This window comes from Strix aluco, chromosome 1, assembly GCF_031877795.1.
Source record: "Strix aluco isolate bStrAlu1 chromosome 1, bStrAlu1.hap1, whole genome shotgun sequence".
Lineage (NCBI taxonomy): Eukaryota > Metazoa > Chordata > Aves > Strigiformes > Strigidae > Strix > Strix aluco.
In genome coordinates, this window is record NC_133931.1 from 97,000,786 (window position 1) to 97,018,383 (window position 17,598).

The window sequence follows — 17,598 nt, forward strand, 5'->3', positions numbered from 1 at the left end:
GCGGATAAGAACATCCCTCACCTTGTCTTGCTTTCCAAACACAAACACTAGTTAACTGATTGCTGTGAAACAACCGGTTAGTCTAGATACATCAGCCCTCACACCGTGAAAATCAGGCTTGTGCCCTCAGAATCTGAATCCCTCTTCCCCGTCACTAGTCTTTGGCTCCCTTATTCGCAGCGGTGTGTGGCTTTGCTGTTCTGCGGGAGCATGTCAAGTGACGCTGCTCTGAGCCAACCCGTGGTCTGGTTCACTGCTTGGCAGGGGCCCTCTACACACCTGCTCACCACTCTGGTGCTGCAGTCCCTCTTGCTTGATGAAGCCTGACCATCCTCTTTCCTCCACCTCCAAAACATACCTCAATGCATACATGGTCATATGCACTGAGAGAGAAGATGTGAAAAGTTAGATCAGTGTTGAGTGTCATAGGAAAAAGTATTAAATGTAGAATATTGATAGTATGCAGTGAGCAAGTGTTGCAAGATAATGGATAAAAGACCATGATGACACCATCAGCGAGTTTTTCCATCCTCTTCAGGGAACGGATGTGCTATATTCAATTCTGTAACTCCATATTGTACTTATACACACAAGGAACCGGATAGAACAAGCTTAGATTTGCATAAACAACATTATTTCTGAACTTCAGTGATTAGAAAACCTCATCTGTCCAACACTAATCTTTTCTTCTTTTGTGTGATTTCATGGGCTTTTGAAAAATAACAATACCCCCATTGTAACTCCTTTATCCCAAATGCATCATCATTGGTATTGGTACAGATTTCTGGCACATTAACACACGAAATGGTATGTAGTGGGACAGATGTGTATGTGTTCATATAATTGAACTTTGGTCTGAAGAAAAGTCTTAGATAAAACACATATTATGTTCGGGTTTTTTCATTCAGATGGTGTGGGAATACAACGGAAGATTGGCAAGAAGGATTGTAAACACGCTCAAGTGACTTGCAGCTGGGGTGTTGAAAAACACATATATCATCCTAATTGTTGTTTAGCTTTGTGTGCTTGACTGCGTTTAGATAACGTAGGCCTGTGACAGACTCAGAGGCACCTTATCAAACATCCTTGAGATTCCTGCCCTGCTGTGGGAAAGATCAAAGCACAGTGGAAAACTATGCCTGTGGAAATCCCTGATATATACAAGTGAAAGCAGCAGGTTCACAATTTTTTCTTTCTTCTCCTTTTTCTGGCTAGCAAGGCCCGAGCTATGTGGTGCCTGCACCTCCGCTTGCGTGCCTCTGCCTGGGTGCTGCTGCAGAGATCTCCTGGGTCGTGAGGTAACAAGAATAAAATTACTCTTTGTATTTCATCTGTGGCTTTGTGGTTGTTCCTGCATCCTGCCTGTGTCGGCTCACACAGATGGAAATCTGTATATATGTGTCAATTGACACAATGTGTTCCAAGTGGCCCAAATAAAAGGCTTTATTTCATGTATTAGGAAAAATAGGATAGCGAAGATTGTATTCACCAAGTGGTTGGAAGAGGAAATGTTTCTTCTTTCATCTCATGACTTGGTTAGAGTGTAACACCCACAGTTACCCCTTGCCTGTGCTTGTGGGGTTTGAACTTCTGCCTCCTATGTAAGTGCTCCAGCCATTATTCTAGAAAGTCTTTTTAACTTGCTTGTTGTCTGTCCTGAGGACAATTTCAGCACTTCATCCATACTGGCCTTCAGCAGCCTCGGGCCACCAGGACCAGAGGGAGCCTGGAGGAAGGAAGACTTAACCTCAGTGGAGGAGGACCAGGTTAGAGAGCACTTAAACAAACTGGAAATATGTAATTCCACAGGGCCTGAGAGGCTGCGTCCATGAGTGCTGAAGGAGCTGGCTGATGCCACTGCGAGGCCACTCTCAATTATCTTTGAAACACAGCGGAACCTCTCACAGTGGGAGAGGTTCCTGAAGACTAGATGAGACTGAGGGGCATCTCTCCTATCTTCTAGAAGGGCAAGAAGGAAGACCTGGAGAACTACAGGCCAGTGAGCCTCACCTCAGTCCCTGGAAATGTCATGGAGAAAATCCTCCTGGAAATCATCTCCAAACACATGAAGATCAAAAAGGTGATTGTAAGTAGTCAACGTAGATTTATAACTGAGAAATCATGCCTAACTGACCTGTTGCTCTTCTATAACAAGGTGACTAGCTTGGTGGATGAACTAGAGCAAGGGGCACTTAAATAAATAAAATGAAGCTTTTCCAAACTAAACATACATAGATGAAAAGGCCCTCCACCTGGGCAGTGCAATATGAGAAATCTAACTGCTACCTGTTTTCACTTATATTTCCTGGTGTATTGCCTTGGATGGTATCAAGTATATTTGATTATATATAGATGATCCATGTATATATATGTGTGTGTGTGTATATTATATATCTGCATATATGTATATATCTGTGTATATATTATACAGATACATGTATATGTGTGTGTATGTGTATTTATGTATGTATGTGTGTGTATATGTGTGTGTATATATATCTATGCATATCCATGATCTATGTACATGGATCATATATATTTATCACTCCAAAACTACTTCATTCCAAGATAATTCTTTTTTCAGTTACAAATACTGGGTCGTTCTGTGATGCTTGGGGATGTGATGTGAATTAATCAATTACAATTAGTAAAACAGTTTAGAACCATAGGATGATGTATATGAAATATTTTAATAGCCCTAAAATGTGACAGCTATTTTACAGGAAAGAGAAAGTGGCGGTCTCATACCCGGAGAACTTATTGAAGTAAAAAATAAGAGAAACAAAAGAGTGTAGCTAGGAGGGAGCTTAAATATTTTTCAAAAGTTAATGCAGTAGTAACTGTCACTGGTCTGCTGTTTGTTTGCAATACAGAAGAAATCTTGCTTAAGTATGTGTAACAACTGCTTAGGTTAGAATGAGTGACATTTAAAGATAAAGAGGCCTATCAAAGTACAAAGTTATTGAGAAATAACAGAAAACACGTTTCAGATTGAATGATACTTGCAAAAGACATGCCAAGTGGGTTAGGCAGAGTATTAAACGGGGCTGGAAATGTTGGGAGAGAAGCCTGGGAATGGAAATAGAGAACTCGGGTTCGATTTGGTGAAGTAACAGCAAATTTAAGGATGTGAATGGGGGACTGCATGTACAGGTAATTTTGGCTTACAGGTATCTTGGAAGGAGGAGCCACGCTCAGTGAGCACGAAACCCAAGATTTTTTATCTTCACTTAAAACAGGAGACTTTTATATAATCCATAAAAGAAACACAAAGGAGAACTGGATTAGCTTTCTGTGACGTCTCACTGCAGTGGTGACATCTCCACGGGAAAGTTAGGCTTCTGTAGTAGTGGATTTGAACACCCATTTTCAGCAGTTTTAAAAACATTATCCAGTGTCTCTTACACTACAAAGGAAAGTTACAACCTTATTCCAGCGCTAAAGGCAAAGTCCCTATCGGAGGCAAGATTATCTCACACTTATCTCATGTTTCCTGGAAGGTATTATTTCCTCAGATTTCTCTTCAGTGGGAAAGACCAGCTTTGATGTATCGCTACAATGTCAACAGAGGGCAAGAGCCAAGGCCATGTGGAATTTGAACCACACTGGGGTGGCACGGATGTAGAAACACCGCCCTGGCTGAGGCCAGGTCGCCCCGCTGTCCCCATGCCGACCGAATGGGGGAAGCGCGGGCAGCGGTGACAGGGGAGAAGAAGGAGGAACTGGAGATGAGGTTGCCCCATCCTTACGAAATGTAAATCACTGCACGGGCAGCGATCTGTTCCACAGACTTTCAGCTCTGCGCAGGGCTTCAGCCTCGGCCGCACCTGCGTGTTGCCGCACCTGCGTGTTACCACACCGGCTGCCTCACACGGCCGTTCCAGGCCGTGGCCCCGGCCGGGAAGCCCCCGGCCCCCCTCGCCCTCCGGCCAGCGCTGTCGCCCCGCTGAGGGAGCTCTGCCGCTGCCGGGGCGGGCGGGGGCCGGGCCCGCCTCTCAGGAGCCTCCCCCGAGGCGGGGACGGGGCCAGCGCGAGGGCGCGGCGCGGGGCACGCCGGGACTGGGGGGCGGGGCGCCCACCCGCTGCAGCCGCTGGGGCGGGTGGCGGACCACAGCTCCCAGCGTGCACCGCGCGCCGCTCGCGTCACCGCCGTCGCGCTCGAGGGCCCGCCCCCCCCCGCCCCGCCGCCGCTCTTCACGCCGGGCTGTTAAGCGGCGGGAGCGGAGGGGGTCGGTGCCGCCGCCGGCCCGGCCCGGGTCCGCTCGGCTCCCTTCGCCCTCCCGGCTGGGCCACGGAGCTGTCCCCTCCTTTCCCCGGGGGCAGCGGGCAGCGATGCGGGGCGCGGCCTCCTCCCCGTAGCCGCTGGCGGGCCTCTGCCCTCGCCTCAGCCCCGCGGCGCCGGAGGCGGCCCGCTGCGGGGTGACCCGCCGAAGAGCCGGCCGGGCCCCCGGCGCCCCTCCCGCAGAGCTGAGCGGGCCCTGACGGCCGGCGGTGGGGCTTGGCCCAGCCCGGCCAAGCGGCGGGGAGACGGCTTCGGGGACGGGTCCCCGCTGCTGCTGCCGCCGGCGGGGGTGAGGCGGCCGGCGCCATGTGGCAGAGCATCGGGCTGACCTTGCTGGTGATCGTGGCCACCCTGGCCTGCGTGCTGCTCTTCATGCTGTGCGGTGAGTCCCGCCCGCTCTCCTCGGCTGGGGGCGAGGGGATGCGGGAGGGCCGGCCTGGCTTCGGTGTGCAGTGCTGGTGTGTCGCCCGTGTGTTTCCCCCCTTCCCCCCCTCCCCCGCCCCGGGTTTCTCAGTCTCTGGTGGTTACCCTTTGCTCAGATTGACTGAAGGAAACGAAAGGGCATCATGCCGTGGGGTGTGTGGTTCACAGCGCCCCCTTCTCTTTGTTTCCAAATGATTTTGAGACTTGAAATGCTTCCAGAGCTTAATTCGGTGACTAATCTGAAACTGACAGTTTTTTTACTGAACAGCCTACTGAACAGTCACTCTGTGCAGCTTTTACATGGGTCTGAAATGCCAGTGAATGGAAGAAGTAAATTTCCTACTGGTACCAGTCAGCTTTTGACATCTGCTTGTTAGAATAGATGGAGAGCAGCTCTTAGGAGGTTTTTTCTTATTTGGATCCAAGACCTGACTTTTTCTTTTTTTTAGTGTGGAAAGAAGGGTTATTTCAATGGGAGGCACGACTTGCAGGTCTGTTGGAGTTCTTGGAAGGAATCAGCAGTGTAGTGCATGTGGGTGTTGTGATCAATATGCTGAATTTAGAGCTCTGAAAAAACCACCCCAAAAAACACCACCACCAAACTCAAACTATGCTATATAGCCTGTGGTGGAAGGCTTGTGAGATAAAAAGCAAATGCTAGGTGGGCTTATAAGTGACTTGTGAAAACCAAGGGAACAAAGTGGAGAGTCAGCTGAGATTTAGTACTTTTAGAAAATTAACTGTGGTCAAAACGGCAAAGCATTGTGAAAAGATCTTGCAATATCAAGGGACTGGATAGTAAAACGGGAGGTGAAATCCAGTCTTAACGTGTATGGAGTAATGCACATAAGAAGTGCAAAATGTATGTATGCATAATTTATGTGGGGAAATATAATGGCTTCAAACTGAGCTGTTAGTATCCCAAAGAAAGGATTAGCTGAAGTAACTGCAAGCATTTCTCCAAAATACCTGTTTAATGCTTTATAGCAAGCAAATAGGCACATCAAACATTAAAAGTTTAAAATAAAATAGAAAATGTCATTATGTTGCTACAGGACTCAAACATGTGCCTGTGTTTCAGTGTATTTTCTTGTTAAAATGTATTACCTTCTTTTTAAAAAATCTTTTTAAAAAGGTAGGATGATGAGAGCTATGTAATAATTTCTGCATGAAAAAACTCTAAATAGGTTAGGTCTGTCTAGCCTGGAAAACAGATGACTGGAGGGAGGGTGATGGTTATAAAACTGAGTAGAATGAAAGAGGTGAACTGGGACTGGTTGTGAAATTTCATCATCACAGAGGAATTGGAGAACATAAGGTTAAATGATCAAGCAACAGGCTTAAAAGAAAAAACTTTCTTTTACACAGTGGGGAAATAAATTGCAAGTTCATTAACAAAGAATATTTTGGATGCTGAAACTTATTTAAAGTTCATGGAAGAAAGGTCAACATCTTTAAGCTATAGTACTAATACTTGGGTAAGGAAACTTCTGAAATACAGATAACTGGGCCTGCGAGGGTGTGAGGGTGCACCTTGTACACTTTCCCTGGCCTTCTGCTCTTTTCCATGTGCATCCTGTACTGTCCATTGTTACAGACTTAAACGGTGACCTAAGTGGATATTTATTCAAGTTTCTATATGCTCATTGTCTGGTCACTTTTTATCTTTTAGAAGATAAAACGTGGTACTTGTTAGGGTTTTCATATCTTCAGAGTATGTATATGATATCTGTGCTTACTCTCTTGCTGAAAGGTTAAAATGATTTTGCAACATGCTGTTCAAAATCAATAGAGGATTATTTTTCTCCAGGCCTTCCTGCTTTTGTATGTGACAAATGGAATTGAAATGTTAAGGATCTTGAAATGCTAAGGATCTCTATCATTGCCTGCTAACATCTCTCTTAGATCTTGCTTAGAGAACAAAATAATAAATTAAGTGGCTTATAAATACTTAGCAGTTTGGAGTTCCATATTGTACATTCAACTTGGATTCAATTAATATTTTGCTTTAAATCCTTCATTATATTTTACTTTCAACAGTATCGGAGATTATAAAATTATTGCTAAAAGTCACAGAGACTTCAAAAGTACTGAAAGTGGGAAGCTGATGAAAGGGGGGAGGGAGGGGAGGAATTTGAACTGTCACACTGTTAAAAATGATTTAGTAGGATTTGATAATGACTTACAGTTTTGGTAATGATTTTTTCCATCATACAGCATTTCTTAATTAATATTGGTACACATCTAGCTCTTGTGCCATGATTATTAATGGAAAATAGTCAACGAAAACAGTGTCAAGACCAATACTAGAAAAAACTGAGTACAAGCTACTTACAATTCCTTATCTGTGCCAGTGATAGGCAGTTTCTTACCCACCTTCTTGCCTACCAGTTTCTTTATTCTTTACAGCCTGTTAGACTCCCAGGGAACCGGAGTGCTGTGTGTGACGGGATATGAGTAAATGCCAGCCAGTGAGACATACAAATTAATGGGCAAACGTGACACAAGAATGGCTGGATATAATCTTGAGTAAGCTTGATCTGATCATAAGAATATTTTACAGCCATCTGATGAGACATATTGAAACAGCCTTACGAAGAAGACTTACAGGGTCAAGAGCCTAAAGAGCTGTAACCTGGATTTTGAGTGGCTTAAAGGACTCATGGTGTGAATGCTTGCAGAGAACAATAGACTTAAATGTCCAGGAGACATCCTAGGATCATGTGGATTTCTGCTGTTTATCACAAATATGATGTGATAAGTGCTATCAAAACTTAAATAATGGGGGGGGGGGTAATTTTGTCATTTTTCTAAAGTGAAAAGACAAAATTAAAAGCACAAACTGTCAGAAGTTATTTGGACCAGTTCTTCAGCTGTGTGAAAAGCAAATATTTATGCCTGAATTTGGAATTTATGTTTGTAAATGTACTTTGGATAAATGACCTGATTTCTTTCTAAACACTTCTGGATGCTTGCAACTGCTACTTTCAGTGTTAATCTGAATTTGTTAGGGAGCACAGAAGGCTTGCAGCTAGCAACATCTCTATTTGTAAACTGATCACATCTGACATAGAAACCATTGAGGGACTGTAAATACAGCATTTTTTCAGTTGCTCTTTTAAAAGTGGGAGTAAGGTAACTTGCTTACCACCTTTTTTTTTTATTCCCACCTTTTATGATCTTCTTTCTTTGGTTTCTCTCTGGCAGTCTCATTGCTGGTTTTGTGTATTCCATGTTCCTCTGTAGATAGGAGGAACTCATGCATAGTCAAGTATATAGGATAAGATAAAATACCAGCCAAGCTGAACTCTTAGTACTGCTTACCTCTGTTTTCCCAATGTAGCCATGCATGGAGCCATGTGAAATTGCAAAAGTACCTTCAGTGGAACAGGTGGAAGCATTCCTCTCATTTGGCAAGAGAGGCTAATGAGATGTGGTTTGAGAGACATGACCTTAAAACAAAAATCATGTAACTCAAAGTGCTGAAAAAATGTGTGGTTTGCTTCACAAGTCTTGAATAAACTTGCAGATGGGAAAACATTTGAGTCCTAAATTCTACCTGAATAACTTTTCTTTAATGCTTTGTTTAAACAGTTTTGTAACTATCTTAAATGAGTGAATCTTGTAAAATACTTCAAAAGATAGCAAAGTTGTGCTTGATTAAAGCAGGAATAAACAGAAAATACCCTTTGATTTGAAGCTGAGTTTTGAAACTTACAAATGGGAGATGGGAAGAGAGTGTGTTTCCTTGTAACCAGTCAGGGAGCAGCATGTGGTAGTGTGTTGTGTTAAATAGGACCAGGTTTAAGGAGCTGCAGAACCAAGCACAGTCTCACCTGATGTCTGCTGTTACTCCAGTATCAGAGTAGCGTGTGCTTCCTTCAGTCTGATCTTCTCCATAGAAAAGCTATCCACTAGGGCAGTATATTATCTACGTATTTTAAAAGGCACAGCATTCAAGTGACTTGTCTGTAGTCCCAGAAGACATCTGATGCAGAGCTCAGAGTGGAACCCTGTTCTCTCAAATCTCAGGTTAGCATTTAGAGCTCTGTGCTACTACTTTTGAGCTATAGCTGCTTAAGATTTTCTGTGATGGACGCTTGAGCATTTGAATACAGGCAACATTCACCTTGGTGAAACCCTAGTTCTAAATTAGTCTTCATGTGCTGGAGCAATAGCATCCTATTTTTCAAATCAGTAGGGACACAGAGGTAAAATGATCTTGCAAGACAGCACAGGAAGTCCATAGTAGGGTCAGAAATAGATGCCAGATCTTCAGACTCTGCCTTGTGCCATTACCACATCACCTTCCTTTCTTGGTTATTTGTATTTCACATAAGAAAAATCAGGTTGCTTTACCCCAGCACTCCATATTAGCCCAGGGTTTTTTGATTTGATTGCTCTTCCTGATTGAAATGGAAGAGGAAAATGTGCTCCAGTAAAGAAAACAGTCTGTTAACTTTTGCATGCAAGCCAGTATAAGGTGAATGAAATACGTGGACCCCTCACCTTTTGAAGGTGAATAATGTTGTAGTCAGATAACTTTCTTTCCCCCGTTAGAAAGAGCTAAGAGCTGGTGTGGGAAGTAACAGAAAAGGTAGCTTTAATGAAGCATAGTCAAATCATAAAATCTGTTCAACATTCTGATAATACATTTCTATGTAGGAGTCAGTAAAAGAGGCTTTGACTCATGGTCCCATCTTCACAGATTCAAACACAAACATCATGATTTATAAGAGGGGTTGATGGCACAGTGCCAAATGTGGCTTAAATGTCTTTGGACAGCACCTGACTGGTATTTTAAGTGAGACAGTGGCTCCCAGCTCTTAGTGAGTACTAAACTCTGCCAGGCTGGGAGCTGCAATTTTGCCTAAAGGCAAAATCGTGTCTGTTGTGGTAGACAAGATTTCCTGACTCTGTTTGGATTGAGGTATCTGCTACACCAAGAGCTGGAGCTCCTGCTTTGTGTTGTGATGATGGATCTGGCTTCTTTGAGAGGCAATGTTTTTCACCAGTTAATGTAGAAATATTATATATTATAGTCTGCATGTAATCACCACTTGCTCGCTGAAGATGTGTTGTGGATATGCTGTTTGACTGCCACAGGTTCAGTCATGCCAAGGATTATCTGAGAGAGTAAATCAAATGGCCAAAGAAAACAAAGCAAGCACTGGAAGACTGATTCAAATCAAGGATTCTGTGTGTGGCAACGTTAAACCAGCAGGACTTCTTTGAGAGCCGCTTACCTGAACAAAGTGTAAGGAATTGAGATGCAAACTGGTGGTGTCAGTTACCTGTCCGGGAAGAGCTCTACAGCAAAAGAGCTGCAAAGCTAAACTGAGCAACGTAAAGACAAGAATGCAAGGAAATTCCCGTTTTCCTTTTTTCTGTGTATTTTAAATTACTTTACAATTATTTTCTTTTTAAAAATACACTATTATGTAACTCAGAATTCTTTAGTATAGCATGATGTTGGGTGTTACCATTTTGCAATGCTCTAAAGAGGCTGAGAAATTAATAGAATATGTGTTACCTTCTGATTTCAGAAGTAATTCAGAACCGTGAATCTGCCTCCAGGCTTTGTCTGCGTGTGTGGTTTTGTTTAATGGTGTATTTAGTTGATATTCTTGCTGGAGAGTGTTCCTCTTACCCAGAATAACTTGTCATTTAATAGTCTGGTTATTTCCAAGAAAATTCTTACTTGTTTAGTAACAGTGAGGCAACAGGGAGTCTCAGCTGAAGAGGCAGTCTTGATTCCCATAAGTGTGTGTATTTGGGGGTTGGTTGTTTTTTTTTTTCAACTTTCCATCCCAGCTGGCACTGTAACTAGAGCAAGTGAAAGAAAGAAATCTTTCTACTTTGATTACCTTATACCTGAATGTCTCTGGTACAGGCTGGGAGATCTTGTGAGGTTTTAAAGCTCTAGTTTTCCAGCCTCCTTGCCCTCCTGCTGTTATTGTTGGCTAACCCTGTTGTAACTTTCTTTTCAATGCACTGCATTGTGGTTTGTTTCACCTGGCTATTATCATTGGTCTGGTTGGTTGTCGACTATAACCAGTCTTGTTGGCTGATTATTTACAGTGTCTTGTTTGTAGTCTTGAGCTGAAGAGCTCTAAAGTCTGTTTATGGTACTTGGTATTTTGGATACTCAGACCACTGTGCTCTAACTCAAAGCATGGAAAAAATTCTGCTTTTCTCGAGAATGTCTGAGAATTGACTGAATGTTCTTTAGTATTTCTGCCCCTCCTCCCACCAGTAGTAATTCTGTGTGTTAAGTGGCCTGTTAGCAGTGATAGAGGAAGTATGTGGTCCACTTTATCTAGCCTATGTTAAAATACCTCCCTTAATGGGTTATTTATTTATACCAAATATATTCAAGTCATGCTTCTCTAAAGTGCCCTTGGGAAGGCCCTGGATGTTTTTGGCTCTTTCTCCCTGCTCGGTGGTGTTCTCTGGAAGTAATGTGTCTGTTTCACAGTAACTCACTTTACAGGTGTTTTAGGTAGGATTTTAAGCAACCAAATAAAAAAAACAAACCCAAACAAATACCCCCCCCACACACACATACACCCCACCCCCCACCCCGCCATGTGCTTAAGTGGATTTAGTTGAAGGTACCACATGCTTTTTGTGCACTAAGTCTCATGTCTCAAATTTTGTCTCTGTCAACAAATTGGGACATTGAAGACATTTTTAAATGGCTGGTAATACTCTGCTTAGGTCTCACTTTCTTGCAAGTGTCCTATGTTCACTTGGAATATTTTATGCATTTTCCTTCCCACATGAATTAGAAATGAGTATAGCTTTTGGAAATTTGATTACTTCTAACAGTGTTTAGACCCATGAGAAGAATGGATTAATTTATGGTCTTCAGAATGCACAAAGCATTGAAGGTCCCAGAGACCTGCAATGCCCCTCAATGGAAACAACTTTCAAAAAGTTGCTACTTCAATTTTTACTTCTACATCTGAGGAAAAAAAAAAGCCAAATCCACATCTCTGCTATTGAGGTTATTTTCTAGGTGTAGGGGGATTTAATACATTTGTGGGACATCAGATTCAATTTAATTACAAGTCATTTGAAGGTTTGGGTATTAATGGAAAAGAAAGTGCTTGGTGTAGGCTTTAGGAATTAATTTAGATCATAAAGGTTGTCATATAAAAGCTTTCCTCCAGCTCTTCTCAGCAGCAGACAAGTTGTGGAAATTAAAAGTCTGCAGGATACAAAAAAGTATTCCAGGAGGGAGATGGGATCTTGTTTCATCTTAGGCAATGGCCTGCTCGTATTGGCATGACTCTGATTACAGAAGAGGAAGGAGAATAGTGGTGCTGTGGTTACACAAATGCCACTTATTAATCTTTCCTCCCCTTCCCCTATTGTCCACACTCAGAAGTCTGTTTCTGCTGACAGCTGTGTAATTGGGAGGACAGGTTTCCCTAGCTCTGTGAAATAGGGCTCTTAATATTTGCATTGGTCAGCAGTATAGGCTTGAACAGCTAGCAAGACCTTCTGACCAGAGAATGGGAGTATTAATTTATAGCTCTATGCAAGGCAGATAATTTTTGGTGTCGCAAATGATGCTCATATAGCGTATGTTTTCAAATAGCTGTTTAAATTTTATGCCACTTAAGTGTGTAATTTCACAGAGAGGTTATGTTCCTGTTCTCTGATTGATGAAACTTGACTGGTTAGATAGAGGGAAAGGGTTATCGCTAGTTCTCAACTGGGTAAAACTCCAGTCTCTCTTGACCTGAATGCTTAGATATGGGAGACCTTTTAAAAGGAAGAATTTGGTTTAGGTATAGATATATTTATATCTGCTTTCTTAGATTCCTTGGCTACCTGTTATAGAAACACAGAAGAGAGGAGGAGCTGGATCTTAAATATTTTCCAGTAGAGGTTCTTGAAATGTGACCATCTCAACTCTTTAGTTGCATAGTTTTGGGACACAGAGCATTTTAGTAGTGGAGCAGAACATAAATAGACCAGAGATTGTTAATTTTACTGTTAATGGGATTTGGGCATGGTGAGGGAGCACCTTGAATTTGGGGCATGTGGTCTCTTAGTGAACATAAGGCAGACCTTGTGCATTTCAAAATAGGATTTATTATAAAACATGGTATTAATTTCAAGATCTCCATAAGTGTGATTAATAGTGATTATGTAATGCAGCTGATTTTCAGAATGATGTGTTTGAGTGAGGGTAGAAGCTTTAGTAGTACTTTTTTACAGTGCCTGTGTAATGAACCCTGAGTCCTTGTTTTAGGTATAACCACAGAAATTCCTTTTCTCCTGACAGTCAAGACCTTCATCTGGGCAATGGTGATCACCCACCTACTGCTTGCTGTGGCAGTACAACTCAGAATGTGTAGGTTCCTTGCCTGGAGTATAAAAGTTTGCTTCTGGATGAGGACAAACTTTATCATCAAATTAATATTTATAGGACTGTAGAAAGGAGTGCATGTGTTGTGGTGGCAATTAGAGGATGGAAGCTGATCAAACTTTCTCACTTTTCTGGTATACTTTGCCTGAAAACTGACTATTGATTTGTGTGAAGTAACTAAGCAGTACCTTTTTTCTTTCTCCTGCAGGCTGGTACGTGGTCTGGCAATTGTTTTTGTCTAAATTCAAATTCCTGAGAGAATTAATAGGCGATACGGGGTCCCAACAGGGAGACAACGAGCCTTCAGAGACTGAAGCTGAACAGGAGACTCCACCCTCCCCTCAGAGAGGTAGACAGAAATCTGCTCGTCAGCGAAGGGCACCTACAGAAGACACAACTTAAAGTACTCCGCTGAACTTCTGACTAGCTATGAATGGTTAAGCACCTCTGCACTGTGGTGTTCAGTGGTTTGATCTTACTGAAAAACTGACTTTAAGAGCTAATATTAATACCTGTGGACCTTTACTTCTGAACTACCAATGTATGCTACTTTGGTAGAGGTTCAGGGAGGGCTTCAGCAGCAAGTCATAGAATACTGGAAGAAAGGGGGGGTGGAGAGAAATCTCCATCAGAAAAATGCTGACCTGCTGTAGCTCCAATCTCTGCACACAGAATAAAAACAGGTCCTGGACCATAGGCTTAGCCTTTGCATTAGTCTGAATATAGTAAACATTTCAGACTTGAAATGGCTTCTAAATTATTTTTTTCTTTACAGCACTAACTACATATAGTAAAATTGAGTTTTATTTCCTTAGCTATATATGAATATATATTTTTTCTTCACCTTGAGAATGCATGTGAACTTGAAAAATGGTTGAAAGAATATCCTGCTTTAGAAAGTATTCTAAAGTGAGATTTTAGTTATGTTCTTACATATATATATAAAGTATAAATGAAATATGAAAAATCAATATTGGATGCATATGATTTGGAGGTTTTTATTATCTCCTTTAAAAGGCAAAAAAAAAAAGGAATCGGGTGGTAAGACCTGTTTTCTTGGTTTTGGCATAAGAAGGGTTACAGGTTACAGTCCTGCTAGGTTTCTGTATGTTTTTCCTGAACCTTTTACTCTAAGTCCAACTTATGTTGGAGAGGGGAAAGTGCCTGGGTTATGTACTCACTGGTTAGTATTCTGAAGTGTCATCTTTGGTTTTTTGGATACTAAGCACTTCTCGAGTTCACTTTGTACACCTTTGCATCAGGTTTATGGTACCTGACATAACTTCTTTCCTGGAACCAGTTAAGGCATTCTGACCAATTTGGTAGACATCACTGTAACACTTTGATAGTGTTATAGCAATGAATTTGGTACCTCATGTTTGCTGGAGGACTTACTGATTTTTACCAGTAATAAGCAGTTGCTTCTGTTTTCTTTGAGAATGAGTTATACAGCTATTTTGACATTGCACTTCAGAACAAAGAGCTCCACTTCTCTTTAGCAACTCTGAAGACTGATGCATGAGATCTTTGGAAAGAGGAGGAACATGTATGTACCACCTCTGTGTGTATGAGAGAGAAGTACCAACAGGTCTTGTTATGAGCAGCTTCACTTTTCTCTCAAAGCTTGGATATGTTGGTGGTGTTTGGATCATTGTTCCCTGTATAAAAACTTAGAACAGGACTACAGAATTGGTCTTGTACTCTTAGCTGTTAAGAAGTTTAAACCTTGACTTCCGAACTTGTGGTTTGATTCAATTATATGGCTAAAAGCAGTAACACTTAGCATTTTCATCAAGTAGGCCTACATCTGGGAAAAGAGCACTCTTCTAGTGCCTTTATTTTTTGATTTGTCATCTGTGAATACTGTTTAAAAGCTAATGAGAGCATTCACTTCATGAAACGATTTGGATGTTTCAGTATTAAAATACATAAGATCAGCCCTGACCTTCCTTTGGAGTCTAACACTGGCATGTATGTATAAGCATGCTTTTTATTACAGGGTTACATGTTCAAGCATGGTTGGGCAGTGCTATGCACATATCCTTTAAACACATGTAGAAATATTGATAGTCTCCTTCCTCTATTCCTCTTTCATTAGGGAATGCATAATGATGATTTGGGTTTTTAATTAGTAAAAGTCTCAGTTACTCAAACTGAGCAAAAGCAATCAGATTCTATTCCCTGCTGCTTTCAGTTTTTTGCCTTGCACAACTCAATGTCACAATATTCTTGTGTCTGTATGTCTTGTCACGTGGTGTGACTTTCAGTTCAGCAATGCTAACCAAGTACTGGTACAGTTTTCTTATGAAGCATCTTTAGCATCTTGAGCTTTGCTAATATAGGCTTACAAATAGAGATTTTTTTTTTGTACCAATGTAGGATATTGACACTCCACTGCACTTCACTTTTACCTAGACTTTAGTGCACAGAAGATGGCAAAAGGCTGATGCTTGCAGTATCCCTGGCTGAGATTAAGTAACAGTTAACTCAGTCTCTGCTTCTAGTAGCTGTGAAGAAATGTGAAGTTACAGCAATATACATAGCTAGTCAGGGTAGCTCTAAAGGTGCAAGAATCAAGACTCTGTAGCAAGATAATGAAGGAAAAATCCATGTGGGTTTGAATGCTGACACTGATCAAATATGCAATAAGATGGACATGGAACATGTGGGTAGCTCATCTGCTCTAGCCAAACAACTTCCTTCTCCCTTCCTTGCTGTATGTAGGTGTACATTTCACTCCCCAAAGTTATTTTCAGTCTCTTTTTTTAAACAGTTGATGCTATTTTTTAATGTCGCTGTGACATAGCTGCCAATAATGCTGTCTGCCTAGTGTATAACTTCAATGGTCTTATTAGTAGCAGGCCAAAGGTTTATATTATACAGTTTGGAAGAATCTTGGAATGCTGACGTCTTCTGTCAATGCATAATTTTTCCTGAAGGAATCTGTAGTAGAATTTTTGTACAGGACACTTCATGTAAACCTGTAAAAGCAAAGCTTTTGTGTGAAAGCATACTTGTGATAAGACCTGGGTTGTGATTGCTGGCAGTCCAATATACTCATGTCTCTGAATATTTTTACTAGTGTACTTCTGAAATGTTACTGGTGGGTAAGCACTTAACTTTGATTTGACCCATTCAAGTCTGAAATCTTATGAATGCAACAGGTTACATGGTTGGTCTTGTTTTGTTTAGTGGGATCTATTTTTAAAACTGTTTATTGCCTTATGGTTGCAGCCATCCTCTTGAATGTATTTTGAGTTCTTATTTTACATATAGTCATATCACTTCTTTGCAGGGGCTGTGTAACTTTGAATAAGCAGTAATTACCTATGTTGTATGTGACAGTTAATTGAAACAGTTACTGCAATGAAGGCTGGAACAAACACGGTGTAGACCGGTGGAAAAAATACAAAAGTTATTGCTACAATTTGAGTGGTGTAAACAATTTTGTTCATGCTGAATTGCATAATTCAGACCTGTTAGGGAGCGACTGAGGTTGTTATCATGGTGATTTAATGTTTGCCCATGAGGCTAATTCTATGCAGCTCATCCACTAAGCACTGCTACTGTAGCTGTTTGCAGTAAATGCCATATACTGTGCTACAATTTGTGAGCAATTTGCTGCTTAATATCAGGTTTTACACTGTACTAGACCTGTGTATGTACTTCTGTTTTGTTTGGAGATGACCAGCATAAAGAATGTGTTCCATGTGGACATTTGCTTCTTCAGTGTTACGATACTGTACCTAAAGCTTCTGTGGTTGTCTGTTTTCATCATTAACTGTTCTTTTAACTGACTGCACAGATGAAAAATAAAGTAACCAGACTTGATATGAGTATTTGACCCAGTGGTTTTCTGACCTTTTTTGAATGGGATTTTGTCTGTAGAGTAAGACTTCTTGTTTGAGTGTGCAATGCTACGAAAGAAAACTTGTCAAAAGTCACATTCTAGCTGGTGTAATACCTACAGATGGCTTCGATTTTTAAAGGGCAGGTTAGTGCATTTTTTTTTTAGAGCAGTTGTTATTAAAGGTGGTCTGTCTTGTCTGCATTATCCTTGAAAGTTGTACTTTCATTTTAGCAATTAAAGAAACCCAAACAACCCACAAAAATCAAACCACCTTCTCCCTCCTTTGTTCTTGATACTTTTTAGGCTTGTTGTAGACTTTTTAGTTTTTCTAAAAGTAACTGTGTTGGTAAAGCAGGAAGTTCTTTTGGAGATGAAAATGTATAGAAAGGAATGAGAACATGCTTAATCCCTGATTGCTTCTGTTAAGTAAAATGCATAAATCCTTATTGTTGAATAAGAGATTAAAAGAAGATTTGGGGAAAAAAAAAAAGCCCACAGATAAAATCTCTTTAATCTTGGGCAAATGAGCTGTTTTGCTATTGTCCTACTCTTATCAGTTATAAAAGCTAGCTACTACCGAAGTACAGTAAGATGCCATGGCATTATGTAACTTGAGCACTTGGGTCTTTTGACCTCGAAGTTGTTTGGGGGTGGGGGGGG

The 17,598-nt window shown here is 41.4% G+C and overlaps 1 protein-coding gene across 1 annotated transcript; it reads left to right on the forward strand.

The window, feature by feature from the left end:
• The first annotated feature begins 4,186 nt into the window (after positions 1–4,186).
• On the forward strand, positions 4,187–16,932 carry SMIM13 (small integral membrane protein 13). Its single transcript, XM_074828318.1, has 2 exons — positions 4,187–4,664; positions 13,297–16,932. Exons 1-2 carry the CDS (start codon positions 4,589–4,591, stop codon positions 13,488–13,490), a joined length of 270 nt encoding a protein of 89 aa, XP_074684419.1. The 5' UTR covers positions 4,187–4,588; the 3' UTR covers positions 13,491–16,932.
• Positions 16,933–17,598: the final 666 nt, after the last annotated feature.